The 19,561-nt window shown below is 43.7% G+C and overlaps 1 protein-coding gene across 1 annotated transcript in view; it reads right to left on the reverse strand.

Moving 5' to 3' along the window:
• The window catches only part of stk32c (serine/threonine kinase 32C), a 331,278-nt gene that overhangs the window by 191,711 nt on the left and 120,006 nt on the right, over positions 1-19,561 (reverse strand). The window contains exon 2 of the mRNA XM_078224398.1: positions 6,144-6,199. Coding sequence (XP_078080524.1) covers positions 6,144-6,199 — 56 coding nt within the window. The remainder of the gene's footprint in view (positions 1-6,143; positions 6,200-19,561) is intronic.

Raw genomic sequence — 19,561 nt, forward strand, 5'->3', positions numbered from 1 at the left:
CAGTATTAGGGCTAAAGTAATTGTCTTAAGGAAAAGTGAACAGTCTTGAAGCTGCTAACAGTTTGAGAGAAAGAACAAGAGCACTCAGCAGCAGCTGCGAAGTGAATAGCGAGCGAGATAGCGAGTAAAGCACTTTTCAGGTAGCTGTGAAATATGCAGCCACAGCAGTTAAGGTTGACTGGGAAATTAGAGTTGAAGTCTGCAAAGGAGTTTTGCATGTTTAAAGTTTAATGTCACAAGTAGGCTTAGATTAACACCACAATGAAGTTACTGTGAAGACCCTGAGTCGCCACACTCCAGCGCCTGTTCGGGTACACTGAGGGAGAATTTAGCATGGCCAAATGCACCTAACCAGCACATCTTTCAGATTTGTGGGAGGAAACCAGAGCACCCGGAGGAAACCCACGCAGACATGTGTAGAACGTGCAAACCCAAGCCAAGAATCGAATCTGAGTCTCTGGTGCTGTGAGGCAGCAGTGCTAACCACTGTGCCACCGTTCCACAGTTGGGTTGAATGAGTTGAAGTCTCAAAAAACGTTGAGAGTCAAGAGCCCCTCATTTCAAGTAACCAAAGAGAAAATAAGGCTATGGCCGGAATTCGCTGACCTTGCCCATGGCTGGGATTCTCCAGTCCCGCTACGGTGAGCGAAGATTTGGCTGAGTACCAAGTTCGCTGTTCCCGCTGGCAGTGGGGTATGTGAGATCGGAGAATTCCAGCCTATAAGTCCCTGGATCCATGGGAAAGTCAATGCCTCAACGAGCAGAATGTTAAATATTCTATTAAATAGATGGGGAGGCGATGGTCTAGTGGCATAATCGCTGGACTATTAATCCAGAAAACCAGATAATGGTCTAGAGACCTGGGTTCGAATCCCACCATGGCAGATGATGGAATTTGAATTCAATTTAAAAAAGATCTGGAATTAAGATTTACTGATGATCATGAAACCATTGTCGATTGTTGGAAAAACCCATCTGGTTCACTAATGTCCTTTAGGGAAGGAAATCTGTCAACATTACCTGGTCGGATTTGATTCTCGGCTTGGGTGACTGTCCGGAGTTTGCACGTTCTCCCCGTGTCTGCGTGGGTTTTCTCTGGGCGCTCTGGTTTCCTCCCACAAGTCTGAAAGACGTGCTGATTAGGTGCATTGGCCATGCTAAATTCTCCCTCAGTGTACCTGAATAGGTGCCAGAGTGTGGCGACTAGGGGATCTTCACAGTAACTTCATTGTGGTGTTAATGTAAGCCTACTTGTGACATTAAACTTCAAACATGCAAAACCCCTTTGCAGACTTCAACTCTAATTTCCCAATCGATCTTAACTGCTGTGGCTGCATATTTCACATGTGGCCTACATGTGTCTCCAGAGCCACAGCGATGTGGTTGACTCTCCACTGCCCTCTGAAGTGGTCTACCAAGCCACTCAGTTGTATCAATCGCTACAAAGTCTCAACAAAGGGATGAAACCAGATGGACCACCTGGCATCGACCTAGGCACCAGGAAAGACAACGGCAAAACAAACAGCCCTGTCGACCCTGCAAAGTCCTCCTTACTAACATCTGGGGGCTAGTGCCAAAATTGGGAGAGCTATCTCACAGACTAGTCAAGCAACAACCTGACATTGTCATTCTCATGGAATCATACCTTACAGTTAACTCCCCAGACACCACCATTACCATCCCTGGATATGTCCTGTCCCACCGGCAGGACAGACCCAGCAGAGGTGGCGGCACAGTGGTATACAGTCAGGAGGGAGTTGCCCCGGGAATCCTTAACATAGACTGCGGACCCCATGAAGTCTCATGGCTTCAGGTTAAACATGGGCAAGGAAACCTCTTACTGGTTACCACTTACCGTCCACCTTCGGCTGATGAATCAGTATTCCTCCATGTTGAACAACACTTGGAGGAAGCACTAAGGGTGGCAAGGGTGCAAAATGTACTCTGGGTAGGGGATTTCAATGTCCACCACCAAGAGTGGCTCGGCAGCAGCACTACTGATCGAGCTGGTCGGGTCCTAAAGGATATAACTACTAGACTGGGTCTGCAGCAGGTGGTGAAGGAACCAGCAAGAGGAAATAACATACTTGACCTCATCCTTACCAATCTGCTGGCTGCAGATGCATGTGTCCATGACAGTATCGGTAAGAGTGACCACTGCACAGTCCTTGTGGAGATGAAGTCCCGCCTTCACTTTGAGAATAACCTCAATGGTGTTGTGTGGCACTATCACCGTGCTAAATGGGACAGACTTCGAACAGATCTAGCAACTCAAGACTGGGAATCCATGAGGCGCTGTGGGCCATCAACAACAGCGGAACCTCATGGCGTGGCATATCCCCCACTCAACTATTACCATCAAACCAGGAGATCAACCATTGTTCAATGGAGAGTGCAGGAGGGCATGCCAGGAGCAGCACCAGGCACACCTAAAAATGAAGTGTCAGCCCAGTGAAGCTACCAAACAGGACTACTTGCATGCCAAATGGCAAAAACAGCAAGTGATAGACAGAGCTAAGTGATCCCACAACCAACGGATCAGACCTAAGCTCTGCAGTCCTACCACATCCAGTCATGAATGGTGGTGGACAATTAAACAACTCACTGGAGGAGGAGGCTCCACAAATATCCCCATCCTCAATGATGGAGGAGCCCAGCTCATCAGTGCAAAGGATAAGGCTGAAGTATTTGCAACAATCTTCAGTCAGAAGTGTCGAGTGGATGATCCATTTCGGCCTCCTCCAGTGGTCCCCAGCATCTCAGATGCCAGTCTCCAGCCAGTTCGATTCACTCCACGTGATGTCAAGAAATGGTTGGGGGCACTGGATACTGCAAAGGCAATGGGCCCTGATAACATTCCGGCAATAGTACTGAAGACTTGTGTTCCAGAACTTGCCACTCCCCTAGCCAAGCTCTTCCAGCATAGTGACAACACTGGCATCTACCCAACAATGTGGAAAATAGCCCACATATACCCTGTACACAAAAAGCAGGACAAATCCAACCCGGCCATTTACTGCCCAATCAGTCTGCTCTCGATCATCAGTAAAGTGATGGAAGGGGTCATCAACAGTGCTATCAAGCAGCAGTTACTCAGCAATAACCTGCTCAGTGACGCCCAGTTTGGCTTTCGCCAGGGTCACTCAGCTCCTGACCTCATTACAGCCTTGGTTCAAACATGAACAAAAGAGCTGAATTCCAGAGGTAAAGTAGAGTGACAGCCCTTGACATCAAGGCTGCATTCGACCGAGTGTGGTATCAAGGAGCCCTTGCAAAATTGGAACCAATGGGTATCAGGGGGCAAACACTCCATTGGTTGGAGTCATACCTGGTACATAGGAAGATGGTTGTGGTTGTGGAGGGTCAGTCATCTCAGGAGTCCCTCAGGATAGTGTCCTAGGCCCAACCATCTTCAGCTGCTTCATCAATGACCTTCCCTCAGTCATAAGGTCAGAAGCAGAGATGTTCACCGATGATTACACAATGTTCAGCACCATTCGGGTCTCCTCAGATACTGAAGCAGTCCATGTCCAAATGCAGCAAGATCTGGACAATATCCAGACTTGGGCTGATAAGTGGCAAGTAACATTCGCGCCACACAAATGCCAGGCAATGACCATCACCAATAAGAGATACTCTAACCACCGCCCCATGACATTCAATGGTGTAACCACCACTGAATACTCCACTGTCAACATCCTTGGGGTTACCATTAACCAGAAACCCAACTGGACTCACCACATAAACACTGGCTACAAGAGCGGGTCAGAGGCGAGGAATACTGCGACGAGTAACTGACCTCCTGACTCCCCAAAGCCTATCCACCATCTACAAGGCACAAGTCAGGAGTGTGATGGAATACTCCCTACTTGCCTGGATAGGTGCAGCCCCAACAACACTCAAGAAGCTTGACACCATCCAGGACAATGCAGCCCGCTTGATTGGCACCACATCCACAAGCATTCACTCCCTCCACCACCGACGCTCAGTAGCAGCAGTGTGTACAATCTACAAGATGCACTGCAGCAATTCACCAAAGATCCTTAGACAGCATCTTCCAAACCCACGACCACTCCTATCTAGAAGGACAAGGGCAACAGATACATGGGAATACCACCACCCATAAGTTCCCCTCCAAGCCACTCGCCATCCAGGCTTGGAAATATATCGCCGTTCCTTCGCAGTCACTGGGTCAAAATCCTGGAATTCCCTCCCTAATGGCATTGTGAGTCAACCCACAGAACATGGACTGTAGTGATTCAAGGCAGCAGCTCACCACCACCTTCTCAAGGGTAACTAAGGACGGGCAAAAAAATGCTGGCCAACCAGCGATGCCCATGTCCCATGAATGAATAAAAACAATTAATAGTTCTTGTCAATAAACCTTGTTAGTTTGCTTTCTAAATTAGTCATTGTCCTTTTTGCCAATATGGTTATTCCCTGACAAGAATTCTCTTACTCTGGGCTTCAAAATAGAGTCAAATCCCAACACAATGTATCAACTAGTAAGGAGGATTCCCATCAGACCCACCAAATCTCATATTGTTTTGCTTGTTGACATAAACATGCCAAAATAATCTAATGCTTACATGATCTCCTCCCACAAATATTGTCAGCAAAGCATACATATATCAGTGAATGTAAGCTCTTAAAAATATCTATTAAAATTATACTCATCAGGACACGTTTAGCTAAACAGAATACACACTTAAGAAGAAAGGGGCTTACTTCATTCCACATTGTTTATCTTACCTCCATATGATATGTCATGACTTAGTTAACCTAAAGTGAGAATGAAAATATGTTTGCAACATAAATGTTTGCATACCTAATGCAACATAAAATGATTAACAACTAGCCTTAGTTAGAAGAATTCAAATGACTGACAAAATATGCACCACATTTACATAAATGTAAATACTTCACATATTCAACATAAAACCTTACAAGGCAAAACTAATTAGCTGAACTTCAAAGAAATGTAATGGATGTTTTGATGCAAAATGAATACCCTACATGTTTTCTGTGGGCTTAAATAACTGCTTCCCTATATCGTATAAGTACATCTTTGGTATAAAGCACTGTGATAACTCCTGAGGCTGGGCAAGGTCCTGTATAAATGTCACTCTTTCAGCCTGTGGTGTAGTAAGACACTCATAATGCCACGTAAAATAATGAAATAAACCTATTTGTTTTGTACTTTAAGCAATGTCAACACTGAACTATTATGAAATGTAGTTTTATAAATTTTATAAATAAAGTCAATTTTTGGAAAGAAAAGGCTTATTTTTCCATAGCTACCGTATGGAATATTTCATGAATAGAGCCCCTAGATAGTGTCCACATCATCCAATCATTTTCTTTAAACAAGTATCAGTCAACGTGGATCTATCAATTTTACTGACAATAGTGAAGCCTCAAGTACACAAAGATGGAAGTCACCACCCATCTCCAACTGAAAACTGGTAAAACCTATAACGTTCGGTTATAGAGTGGGAGATATGCAAGCCATCTTCGATTCGTTACAGCAGCAATGCTTCATTCACCTATTTGTCAAAAACCAAATCATCCCTCATCGTAAAAGACAAAAATATATAGTTAAATGAAGTTAAATAGTTCACGAAGGATCTCATTACTGGACCAGATGAGGGTATTTCTACCTATCAACCCAACAATGGAAATGCTGCAGTACCTTGTAAAAAAACAGACCTTTCATATAGTAATCATAGTCTAAATTGAATTAAATTGAATCTTCCCATTAACTGGAGTGCATTTGTCTTTGAACTTCCCCTGTCACTATAATGTGCAATGCGTTAGATATTGAAACATTGCTGAATATAGATTTTTGTTACCTCACATTTAGGGAATTAATCTTTCATGTTTGATACATAATGTAGCATTCACTTCATATGATAAAATAATCATAAGCACCAGCAGCCTAGTGTAACAATAACAGCCTCTTCTTCCTCTTCAATGGCCGCCTGTGACCTTTACCATCAAGCCATACTGTCCCCAATTTCTTGTGCAATCAACTCCAAAGACTGCTTGATATTCATTACAACTAGTCTCACAATGAGAATATTTTGCTTAACATTATGCACATGCACATGATTAAACTAACATGTAATTTGCAGCATAAATACCTTTCCAAAGCTCCCTTTTCCAATTGCACGTAGTATTTGAAAATGGTCAAAAGTCACTGCAAAAGAGAGAAAACATTTGTAACATAAAGTAACATTTACAACCACATTTATTGTCATTCCTGAATATCAGATTTCTTGAAATACAGATCTCTCAGCTCTCTGGAGACTGAAATTCACCAGTGTCAATGAGGAATTGCGGTCAATGGCATTGGAAGAGTTAATAAATATAAAATACATACATCATACATACATGCTGCATCATTTTATTAGTTGCCAGATGAACGGTTCACAGTATATATTAATGATTTGGGAGAAGGAACTAAATGTGTTATCTCCAAATTTGCAGATGATACAAAGTTGGGTGGGAGGGTGAGCTGTGAGGAGGATGCAGAGATGCTTCAGCGTGATTTGGACAGGCCAAGTGAGTGGGCATATGCATGCAGTATAAATGTTAAATGAATAAATGAATAAACATTAACTACTTTGGTAGCAATAATAGGAAGGCAGATTATTATTTGAATGGATGTAAATTGAGACAGCTGGATACTCAGCGAGACCTTGGTGTCCTCGTGCATCAGTCGCTGAAAGCAAGCATTCAGGTAAAGCAGGCAGCAAAGAAGGCAACTGATATGTTGGCCTTCATAGTGAGAGGATTTGAGTATAGGAACAGGGATATTTTGCTGCAATTGTATAGGGCATTGGTACACCTGGAGTATTGTGTGCACCTTTTGCGCTGTTACCTGAGGCAGAATGTCCTTGCTATAGAGGGAATGCAGCAAAGAGTTACCAGGCTGATTCCTGGAATGGCGGGTCTATCAAATGAGGAGGGACTAAATCAGCTGGGATTATATTTATTGGGGTTCAGAAGAGTGAGAGGGGATCTTATAGAAACTCATAAAATTCTAACAGGATGAGACAGGGTAGATTCAGAAAGAGTGTGATGGCGGGGGAGTCCAGAACTAGGGTCATTGTTTGAGGATAAACCTTTTAGGACTCAGGTGAGGAGAAATTTCTTCACCCAGAGAGTGGTGAATCTGTGGAATTCACTACCACAGAAAGTAGTTGAAGCCAAAACATCATGAGATTTCAAGGAGGAATTAGATATAGCTCTTGGGGCTAAAGGGATCAAAATATATAGGGGGAAGGGAGGGATCAAGATATTGAATTTGATGATCAGCCACGATCAAAATGCATGGCAGAGCAGGCTCAAAGGGCCGAATGGACTACTCCTGCTTCTAGTTTCTATGTTTCTATGAATATACCTTCACATATTCAAATTGAGCTGGTGCCAGTGAAGCACTCAGCTTCCAGTAGAGTGGGTTTTTACTGTAACAGATTGATGGTATCACTTTCTTCCACCACCTCATTTTACATTTCCTGAACATCTGCATTGTGTTTGCTGGCATCATGTATTCAATAAAGTAATTAGATGATAACCACAGGAAATATGAGACATCAATAAAGTTGTTTCCATGAACTGAAACAGCCTAAGGGATTTTAGAGATGTAGTAATACTGTTGTAGTACAATAGCAAATAAGCACAATTTAAATGGCAATTTTTAAGGCAACTAAATATAATACAATGTTGGTTCCAACAGGATGAAAGGGTAGTTTCAACCTTTCAAACAACTCCAGGCACTTCAGTGGATATTCTTAGATTTCTTTTCACTTCCAATAATTGAGTAAGTCACACACAAGGGACTGGAGATTGTTCCACTGTTGCTGAGTCGGCTGGTGGGCCCAGAAGAAGTCTGGCACAGGAAGGATGCAGCCCGCCTGAACCCAATCACATGCCCTCAAGCTCAACAGTATATCGTCCGATCAAATACAGCAGCCCACTTTTGGGAGACCCGTGTCACCTGATCCCCATGTGGAGGAAGGTGCAATCTTTAATGGCGGAAAGCCCTGTCTGAAAGCTGAAATCCTGCATGCAGTCTTTCTGAGGGAGGACTGCAAATCAGCTGGTTAACATTTTCAGATGGACGAATTTGGCAACAGAAAATCTTGGCGAGCAGAATAAATCACCATCTTTGGACAAGTCCCATTCGTGTCATCAACAGATTCAGCGGAGTTCAGAGATCCACGTGCACATCATTCTGCCGCTCAACTGCGCAACCTCCTCCAGGCTGCTTGGAAGTTCACAGAGATTGGGTGGGATATTCTGGCCACGCTCGTCCCAAAATCCCGCCTGAGGTCAACGGATCTTTGCATGGTCCGCCCCCACCCTCCTGCTATGATTCCCGTGGCGGGCGGAATGTCAGAATTTCCCGAATTGTGTTTCTAGCTGATGGCTGCAAAAAGCCATCTCAAATGACCATGGTGGCCTGAGGGAGGTGAGCTGCCATGAGCTCCATCTGAAGGACTGGGACCAGTGCCAAAAGATAGATGACCTCCTCCACTCTGCACAGGCGAGTTTATATTTCATACTGTCAATAAGTTGGTGAACAGAGGACGTGAAATGTCGGAGCACTGAATGGTTAAAGGCCAGGGCAGGAAAGGCTTTGGAGTGTTGTTATAATTCAGATCAGAAACTCCAAAGTGTTTTATGAAGTCCGTCTGGATCATAAGTTTTGCAATTTGAATTTGGCTAGGATAAGAATGATATGTTTCACTTCAGGTATGATTCAACTGACCCACTAGGGAGCTTTTATCACACAAAGTTTATTTAAGAATACAGTTAACATGTATAGAAAGAAGATTAGCAATAACTTTTACTAATTACAAAAAAAGAAACAACTATGATATTGTATAAACCTTATCAGCTAAATACCATTCCAACCAAACCCTCCTTAAACAAACCCTTGCCACAGGTTTAAGACAGAAAATACGAATGCTCACATGATGCTGGAGCTTAGTTATTTGGTTGGAGGCTGTAGTTCTCTTGATACACACACAGACAAGCTTGAAGTCAGACCAGCTTCCTAAAACACCAGGGAGAGAGAGAGAGACTCGAGGCACTAACTAGCAAACCGCCAACAGCAGAATTTTCACTTCAGGGAGGCAAGAAGCCTTGCTTTCAGCTAGCCAGCAGAATTTCCAATACCAGGGAGAGAGAGAGAGAGAGAGAGAGAAACACTGCTTTTCAGTCTGATGTCCAAACACCTTCTAGCTAAAACAGCAGTCAGCAGGCAAACTGAAAGTAAAACCTTGAATTCACTATGAAAGAAAATGCCCAAAACACATGACCTGCCAACCAGTCATAAGTACCAAGTCAATTCATTGGGCCCAGATTAAAAATAAACAACACCCTATTTAAGCCATTGAAGCAGCAATAAAAGAACTTTTAGCAGACAGATCGGCAACAATGAAACCAAAAGGCCTGGACTACAAACCGCAGAGAACATGATTTTTAAAAAAACATTTCTAAAAGATACACTAGCGTCACAGTGTAAAGTGTTCCTCCTCCACGGTTTCCATAGTCGCATAGGTTGCGTGTGTATGTGCGCGTGCGTGTGTGTGCAAGTGTATAAGTGTGTGTGTGTGTGTGTAAGTATATAAACGTGCATGTGTGTAAGTGTATAAATTTGTGAGTGTATAAATGCCTGAGTGTATAAATGTGAGTGCAAGTGTATAAGTGTGTGTGTAAGCGTATAAACCTGTGTGTAAGTTTATAAATGTAAGTGTATAAACATGTGTGTGTGTGTAAGTGTGTGTGTGTAAGTGTATAAATATGTGTATGCGTGTGTATGCGTCACCAGAATCTGCAACTTTCTCAGCTCCTTCGCCTGATCTCCTGACAGCGTGAGGATTTCAAGGACAGCTGGGGAACCTGCACACCGCACGGGACCTGGAGACAATCTAACAGTAAGGGGTTCTCCTCAGCATCACTGGATAGCTCACTTTTGCTCCCCTTATCCTTGCAGGACAAAAGGGCCCACAACGCCAGGACCGGGGTAGAGGTTTGTCGGGTAGCAGTGGTAGAAATAGAAGCTTAGGAGCTGGCAGGGGAGCAGGGCAGCCTGTCCATAACTAACACTGAGTTTCGATTGGTAGGCAGGATAAGTGAGGAGGAAGTTTTGTTTATTCATTCATCAGACATGGTCGTCTCTGGCTAGCCAGCATTTACTGCCCACCTCTAGTTGCCCGATAGCAGTTGAGAATCAACCACGTTGCTGTGGGTCTGGAGCCACATGTAGGTGAGGTAGACCGGGTAAGGGCGGCAGATTTCCTTCCCTAAAGGACATTAGTGAACCAGATGGGTTATTCTGACAATTGACAATGGTTTCACGGTCATCAGTAGATTTTTAATTCCAGATTTTTTTATTGAATTCAAATTCCACCATCAGCCGTGGCGGGATTCGATCCCGACTCCCCAGAACATTAGCTGAGTTTCTGGATTAAGTCTTGCGATAATACCACTAGGCCATCGCCTCCCCTAAATTGTGCTTACTTATCATCCCTGGCGACCATGGCAGCCTGCTGCACCCGAGTGGTGGACATTTCCATCATTACTCCAGTAACTATTTTTTATAATTCATTTGCAGGCTTGACTGCTGCAGAGATTCAGCACCAACCCCCATGGGGCGGCACGGTAGCACAGTGGTTAGCACTGCTGCTTCACAGCTCCAGGGTCCCGGGTTCGATTCCCGGCTCGGGTCACTGTCTGTGTGGAGTTTGCACATTCTCCTCGTGTCTGCGTGGGTTTCCTCCGGGTGCTCCGGTTTCCTCCCACAGTCCAAAGATGTGCGGGATAGGTTGATTGGCCAGGTTAAAAATTGTCCCTTAGAGTCCTGGGATGCGTAGGTTAGAGGGATTAGCAGGTAAAATATGTGGGGGGAGGGCCTGGGTGGGATTGTGGTCGGTGCAGACTCGATGGGCCGAATGGCCTCCTTCTGCACTGTAGGGTTTCTATGTTTCTATGTTTCTATGTGTTCCACCTTACATCTCCTTGGAGGATGACAGTATGGATGCCTCCGAGGCACAGTGTCATATCTGTTCTCTGCACCCAGCAGTGATGCAGATACCCTGGTGAAGGATCGAATGTGGGCCCGCTCAGGGCTCACAATCTGGTGAGCACAGCATAGTCACACAGATGATGGAGGCAGTGACAGGCCAGGCCAGGCCACTGGCAATCAGTGTGTGTTTCAGGGCAACCCCCTGCTGATGAAGGGCCTCTGATGAGGATCATACTGAGCATGTTGGAGTTGGTGAGGCAAACAGGGGAGTATCTGGCAGAGCTGCCTGTAGCTCTGAGCAGACTTCGACAGGCAATGGAAGAGATGACATCTGCAATGTCTCAGGCAGGAGAGTACACCACCTCTCTGGAAAGAGTGGAACCCATCATGGAGAGACAGGCTCAGGAGAACACACCATGGATGCCCATTGTCAGCATGGCCCTGCAGCCCATCACTGGGAATCCTGCACCGAGAGGCTGGGGAAGATACAACCCGACACACTTGAAGGGTGGAATTTTCCATTTTTAATGCAGTGTCGCAGCAGGTGGGAAAAGCGGCGTTGAGGCCGTGGGTCCCAATGGCAGCTTTCTCCATCGTACTGTTGGGGACACTGGAAAAAAATCCAAGTGGTGGGTCCCACGTCACACTGGCGGGTAGGCTCTGATTTAGCATGCCCCTGGTATAACCTGGGCATTACGATTTCCCCATTGAGCAATGCACTCACCTGAGCCCCACCGATGAGTCTGCCACCAGGTGCACGACATGGGAGACCAGTCTTAATTCATGTCGGTGTGCCCTCATGGATAATGTAATGTAAAGGCCTGATAAATAGATGCAAATTTCCTATAATGGGGTTCCCGGCGTTGAATGTCAGGATTCCCATTATGCCATTTATGGGGGTGGAGGGGAAGGGACAATTGTGTCATGCCGGATCTGCACAAAGTGGTAACTAGTCAATCCCCTCCAAACAGTATATTGATCTATGAAAGTGGTTGTCTTTTACATTACATGACTGCCTCATCAACTAAACGCGATGTATTTTGAATGTGGTTAATAGCAACTATCAAGGCTAATAACCCCACTATTTCCACTGCCTTACAGGCAAAATCAATGTTGCCATAAAAATCATTTTTGATTTGATTTGTCACATGTATTAGTATACTGTGAAAATTATTGTTTCTTGCATGCTATACAGACAAAGCATACTGTTCATAGAGAAGGAAAGGAGAGAGTGCAGAATGCAGTGTTACAGTCAAAGCCAGGGAGCAGAGAAAGATCAACTTAATACGAGGTAGGTCCATTCAAAAGTCAGATGGTAGCAGGGAAGAAGCTGTTTTTGAATCGGTTGGTACATGTCCTCAGACTTTTGTATTTTTTTCCTGACAGAAAAAGGTGGACGAGAGAATGTCGGGGGTGTGTGGGGTTCTTAATTATGCTGGCTGCTTTTCCGAGGCAGCAGGAAGCGTAGACAGTGTCAATGGATGGGAGGCGGATTTGAGTGATGGACTGAGCTTCATTCGCGACTCTTTGTAGTTTTTTGTGGTCTTGGATAGAGTAGGAGCCATACCAAGCTGTGATACAATCAGAAAGAATGCTTTGTATGGTGCATCTGTAAAAGTTGGTGAGAGTCGTAGTGGACATATTAAATTTCCTTAGTCTTCTGAGAAAGTAGAGCTGTAGGTGGGCTTTCTTATCTATAGTGTCAGCATGGGGGGACCAGGACAGGTTGTTGGTAATCTGGACACCTAAAAACCTGAAGCTTTTGACCATTTCTACTTCATCCCCATTGACGTAGACAGGGGTATGCTCTCCACTATGCTTCCTGAAGTCAGTGATGATCTCCTTCCTTTTGAAGCACTTTGGGAAAGTAATCTTGCTTCAAATGTGCTTAGACAATGTTTTTGACCTTGCAAGGTTTTGAATCTAGTAATCTGGTAAACTGACCATCCAGTTAATTCACAAGGTTGGTAAATTTGGTAATTTGGTTAGAGTGCCTTCCATTTGCTGCCATTTCAAGGTTTTGAAGCAGCTTTTTGCCATTTGTCCTGCTGACCAGAAGGTAAACCGACACCCTGACTGTAAAGAATAGTTTGCTTTGCGTTGGTTGACTTGATTAGCTCCGAATCTTAAACTTTCATAGCTTATTTTACAGTTCTAAATGTAGTCAACACAATGTGGGCGACCGTATTGAATTACAGCATGATATGGATTATATGAAGTATATGAAGCATATTATGAATATAAAAAGTAATATTTCACCACCTCAATACTTGTAAGAATGGAAATGTTTGGGCTGCACTTAGACCATAGCCATACTGACAGCTGAGCTGGCTGGTCCTGTTGATCCTTGAGAGTTCACCTTCTTGAAACCTGACCCAGTTTGAATGCCTGGAAAACTGTAATTAAACAATAAAAGCATTTTGGCAGCATCCTGGAGATGTGGGAGTCTCTATATAAATGCAAGATCATTCTTTGCTCTCGTGATAAATGTTCCGACCAATGACTAAAGGACAAAAGGTGTGCTCAGTCAGACTGAATATTATGGTGTCACTGTTCACTAAATACAAAAAGATTTATTTGACCAACTGATAACACCACACCAATCTCATTTTAAGCTGCTGTCTTCAACTTCTTCGGATTGACACGTCACATTTCCTCCTCACATCTTGTAACACGGACAAGCTCCGGATTCTACAAGTATTCTTATGAGCCCAAAGTGAGTGTGCATCACTTTGAATAAGCCAGGATGATAAGTGCTGAAGGAAACAGACACATAACATTCCACTCACTCATTCGCTTAATGTTTCACAAACATAACTGAACTGGCAGTTTCACTGGGAGCTTTGCATCAGCAATGGATAGCATCCATTTGCTAAAATAAATTCATTTACCGCACTAGCAGAAAGCAGGACAAACTCTCTTCCGGAGAGCTTAAACTGGTTTATTTAGCCAGACCAGACTGTCACATTGCCCTCTACTTCCCACCATTCCCTCATTGACCCCTGGACCACATCCCATCTCATGCTGCAACCTTCTGTTCGCTCATCTTCCATCTGTCGCTGCCTAGTCTTATTCGCCACCTCTTTTCTTTCCACCACTGTGCTATATATACACATTTATCTAAAACTGACAATCAATTAGGGTTGTTACTCTTTGAATAACTTCGTTTAGGGTGTTTACTGTGAAATGTGCCTCTTCCTCTGGCTGGAATTAGAACTTCGGTGAATTTGAAAATGTAATTTCTTTTCCGCTTTGATCAGCTTTCCCTGGACAATCTTCATCGTACCTTTCTCTTACAAGGTACTTGGAACATTTTCTGCCATGGTGACAGACTAGCGTGGAGTGCATGACGAACCTCGGTTGCAGCTTGGCTTGCCTCACAAGCTATCATCAGCCCCACAAACCAAGAGGTTTATAGTGCAGAAAGAGGCAATTCTGCCCATTAACTGGGGGAAAAATATTTTACAGGTTTGCTCTCAGACCTGCTAAATCTTACACGGATGGGGCAAAGCATGTTTCAGTTGGATGTCTGGTGGCTTCTCTGCACCATGAGGCTTCTTGGCCTCTTAGGTCCTACCTCTCTATTCTCAAGGCAATGGCAGGCCTGTCACGTCAGGGTTACTGTCTGCCTTTGGACATTGTGCTCAGCAGGCAGATCCCGAAGACACTGAGTTTACCACTGGCACAGATAGGGATCTGAATACGAAGCTCATGTCCCTGCAACACGGATGTAGCACGGGGGTCAAGACGTGGAAATTATCCAGGCATCAGATTCAAGACCCCAGATTGAAAATCCATCCCCATGATGATAACCCCTTCCAAATGAGGGTCAATTATAAATCTGCGAGCAAATGAGGAAATTACAAAGTATGCAAAGTTTAAAGTTTATTTATTAGTGTCATAGGTAGGCTTACATTAACATTGCAATGAAGTTAGTGTGAAAATCCCCTAGTCGCCACAATCTGGCGCCTGCTCGGGAAGAATGTAGCTGGGCCAATGCACCCTAACCAGCACGTCTTTCAGACTGTGGGAGGAAACTGGAGCACCCAGAGGAAACCCACGCAGACACGGAGAGAACATGCAGACTCCGCACAGCCAGTGACCCAAGCCGGGAATCGAACCCAGGTCGTTGGTGCAGCGAGGCAGCAGTGCTAACCACTGTGCCGTCCTATACCTGTACTAGCAGCAGCAGTAAGCACAGTTGAAAAATAGGAATCTGGACGCATCACAATTTCTGAATACGTTCAATATCCAAATCTCCTGTCACTTCCCCAGTTTGAAGGCTGGAATTAAGAGAATTTCAAACATATAATATTAACAGTAGGCTAAATGTTAGCTGGCAATACAAACATCAGCAGTCAATTTAACATCACGTGTGCACAATCATTCAGCATAGAACCGTAAAACTTTTATGGCACATTCGCCGGCCGAAAATAAAAAGAGCCACCCAGTCTAATCCTACTTTCCAACATTTGGTCTGTCCTCCTACAGGTTACCACACTTCAGGTGAATATGAAGACATTTTTTAAATGAGATGAGAGTTTCTGCCTCTACCATCCTTTCAGGCAGTGAATTCCAGACTCCTGCAACCCTCTAGGCAAAAAGGGTTTTCCTCATCTCCCTTCTAATCCTTCTACCAATCACTTTAAGTCTATGTCTCCTTATCACTGACCTATCCGCTAAAGTAAATAGGCCCTTCCCTTTCCATCCACTATAACCAGGCCCTTCACAATTCTGTACATCTCAAAAAAATCTCCCCTTACCCTCCCCTGATCTAAGGAGTACAACACCAACCTATCCAATCATTGCTCATAAATTCCACTTCCAGTCCTGGCAATATCCTCATAAATCTCCTCTCTACCCTCTCCAATACATCCTTTCTGTAATGAGGTGACCAGAACGCCACAGTACTCAGGTTGTGGCCTAACTAATGATTTATATAGTCCCAGCAAAACCTCCCTGCCTTTATATTCTGTGACTCCGCTAGTAAAGGAAAGGATTCCATATGTCTTCTTAACCACCTTAGCGGGCGGTACAGTGTTTAACACTGCTGCCTCACAGTGTCAGGGACCCGGATTTGATTCCCAGTTTGGGTCACTGTCTGTGTGTGAAGTTTGTACGTTCTCCCCATGTCTGCGTGGGTTTCCTCCAGGTGCTCCGGTTTCCTCCCACAGTCTGAAAGACCTGCTGGTTAGGTGCATTGGCTATGCTAAATTCTCCCTCAGTGTGCCCGAACAGGTGGCGGAGTGTGACGACTAGGGGATTTTCACATTAACTTCATTGCTTTGTTAATGTAAGCCTACTTGTGGCACTAATAAATAAACTTTAAACTTGCCCTGTTACTTTTAGGGATCTGTGGACATTCACTCTAAAGTGAATGTTCCTATTACAATCTTAATATGCTTATGCTTTGCGTACTCATGGCACACAACATTACTAAAATATAAGTAAGGTGAAAGAAATACAGTTTGTACTCTATGAAACATGCATCACTTGCTCATGTATCACTTTAAATTGGTAACCCAAGATGGACTTCCAAGCACTTCACTGGAGTGAACTAACTGCTCCTTTGTAATAGTTTCTTGCACTTAGATCTTGGAAAGCTTTGATGAATAATCAATTTAAAGATACCTTTGAAGGAGAAAAATCTATTTTACATGTAAATTCTATGGTTAGCCTGTCAAACAAGAGTGCTTTTCGCAAGTGGGGTGTGAATGTTGCCATGGTGGGTGTTCTGCCACCTCTGACTTTACTGCTGGATGCATGTGGCCTTTTGTTCCATAATTACTATGCAAATAGAAATCCACTGTAAATTATAGTTGAGCATTAGTATTATTATCAGGGAGAGTCACGGTGTTCCTTTAGCACTCATGCATATATTTTACAAAGTTGCAATCCTAGCTTGGAGTATAGCATTCCAGGGGTCAGTATTGTGAAAGTCAGGGGGCTGTACTGGATTTTCTGTCTATTGAGATGAAGAGGGTTGCTAAATCTTCTTGTTCAAATCTAAACCAGGGCACACATTCTGATGTAACTCAAACCGGTGGACCGTCCAACGGTTGGGCTTAAACTTGAATGGAAAACTATTATTCTAGCCCAGGAACCTTCGGACATTTGTCAGTGTTTCTTTGATTTTGTCAAAAGGCCTGGAAGCTTAAAACTATGCAAGGAGAATGTAGGTGCAGACCACCAGAAGTCATTTTCCCAAATGTTTATTGAGAGATGTTCAAAGATGTGCGGGGTTAGGTTGACTGGCCATGCTAAATTGACCCTAGTATCAGGGGGATTAGCAGAGTAAATATGTGGGGTTGCGGGAGTAGAGCCTGGATGGAATTGTGGTCGGTGCAGGCTCGATGGGCTGAATGGCTCCTTCTTCACTGTAGGGATTCTATGATTCTACTATTCTATGACGTTGGGTGAGCTTTGGACCCCTGTTGATGCACAGATTCCGGTCTTGTAAATGTGATGAATTTTCTGTCTACTATTTTTCCCATATCTTTTGATTCTAAATATTAAATTCAGAAGGTACAACCCTTTCTGAAGCTAGTGCACTTTTCTGGTGTTTTCCATCACCTGAACTGACAGATGTTGTGTGTATCCTATGTATTCTGCAGAAAACAAATTCCTTTGTGATCAAGGTTAATTGTTAGACCTACTAAAATGTGCAGCAGAGAATATAGATGCAGTTTCAATTTATAGGAAGTTGTAGCTGACTTCTGGAAGCTATTATCAATGAAACAATGGTGGGAAAATACACAAGCAGTAACACTGATGGCCTGAGCCCCCATGTTCCAGGAACTCAAAAAGGGCTTTATGCAGAATGCCCGCATTTAAGGAATCCTGCTGCTTCTACACATTCCTTGCTACTAAAGGGAAAGAACAGGCTTGTGTTTATCCAACCCACACCCAGTGACCATTATCCCTGTGGGAAACTTCTCGGTTTCAAAACTTTGTCATTCAGCCCTCCCTCAATTCTGGGACCAGGGCCTCCGTCAAACGATGCATCCACACTTACAACATGTGGGGCCAATGTCTTAGCTAGAAGCTGGAAATACAGGCAGATGTAGGTTGTAGCACCTTCAGTTTATTTCATATGATGTGATACTATTGGCTTTACATCACGAAGCATCTACCCCCACCTGCTGTTAATTGTATAAATTAAGGTTAAGTGCTTACAGGTGGGAGGCACTCATTGGATAATTACTTGCGCAAAAATAAAAAGACACTTTTTGTTTTTTGTTACAGTGTTCCTCCAAGGGCGATTCATTAGTTAATTGGGTGAATTGTTTTACGTTTGCTGAAAAGAATATAAAGAGACATTTATTGACACTGGCAGTAGAGTGTAGAGTTGGGAGCTATACATTTGTAATGTCTCACTTTGTGAATAAATCGAAAGCTAAGACTGAACTTCCTTTATCAACTGACTGTTGGATGTTTAGCGTCTGCCTCTGTTCCAGGAGATTTTATAATGGGGAAAATAAGGAAAATGGTAGAGAAACTGAACAAATATTTTGGTCCAGGAGTTTTCCACAACAGAGAGGCACTGAACCATGGCCAAAATAGTGGACATGGTCGAAAATCCTCTCGGGTTCTGCCCCCAAACATGACACATCCTATGTTCACGGGAGGCAGGACATGAATCGGGAAAAGGTTCATGCATGAATGGTTTACAAAGGCAGATGGACATTTAAATCACCAACTGCCTCAACCGAAGTGAGATTTTGCGAGGCTAAGAATGTGAAATCCAGTGCGTACCAATTAGACCAGGTCAGAGCTGGTCTGGTCTGAACTTGGTAAATTCTTTGGATAGCAAGGGGTACTTCTTGGGAGAGGTAAGGTGTGATCCCAGGACATGTTTGTGAGAGGTAAAGCACCCTTTGGGATTATCAAAAGAAAACTTGGTTGTGCATAAAGCGTGCATAAACTCATTGGAACTGTCAAGCTGTCAAAGAACTGTCAAACTATCAAAACCATTTGGAACTGTCAAGACTGTCAATGGACTTAACTCTGCTCAGCTTTAAAAAAAATTAAAGATCTGGAATCAAAAACAAATCAAAATCAGTGTTTAATTTTGTCAACATAAACCCGAGGGCTGCCACTATAGGATTGTACTGCAAACTAACATCATCACAGTGGGATGCCTGTTAAGTGAGCAATTTGATTGACAGCTGCATGTAGTTACAGAATAGAAATGTTCGTTTTATAAGAGAATAGTTGAAGGAATTTCTACGTCATTGAATGATTTTTTAAATTCAAGAAGAGGGGTTTTTGTTTAAAATAGTGATGTCATCAATAGACATGTAACTTTATTTTATGACAGCATGACTCTTGAGGTGGTTGTGGACTTTTTCCTTGTTTCTGGTTCCTTGTCTCCATCTGGATCTCAATACCATGTCCAAGGTTCCATTGATTTCCTTACCAATGAAATCAAGGTTTTTTGGTTCCTTCTGATACTTCCCTGGTCTGTCTCAATTCTTCAAGATATCACTGGTGAAGCTCTTTCTATTGTGATGCCTTCTTTCC

This window comes from Mustelus asterias, chromosome 11, assembly GCF_964213995.1.
Source record: "Mustelus asterias chromosome 11, sMusAst1.hap1.1, whole genome shotgun sequence".
Lineage (NCBI taxonomy): Eukaryota > Metazoa > Chordata > Chondrichthyes > Carcharhiniformes > Triakidae > Mustelus > Mustelus asterias.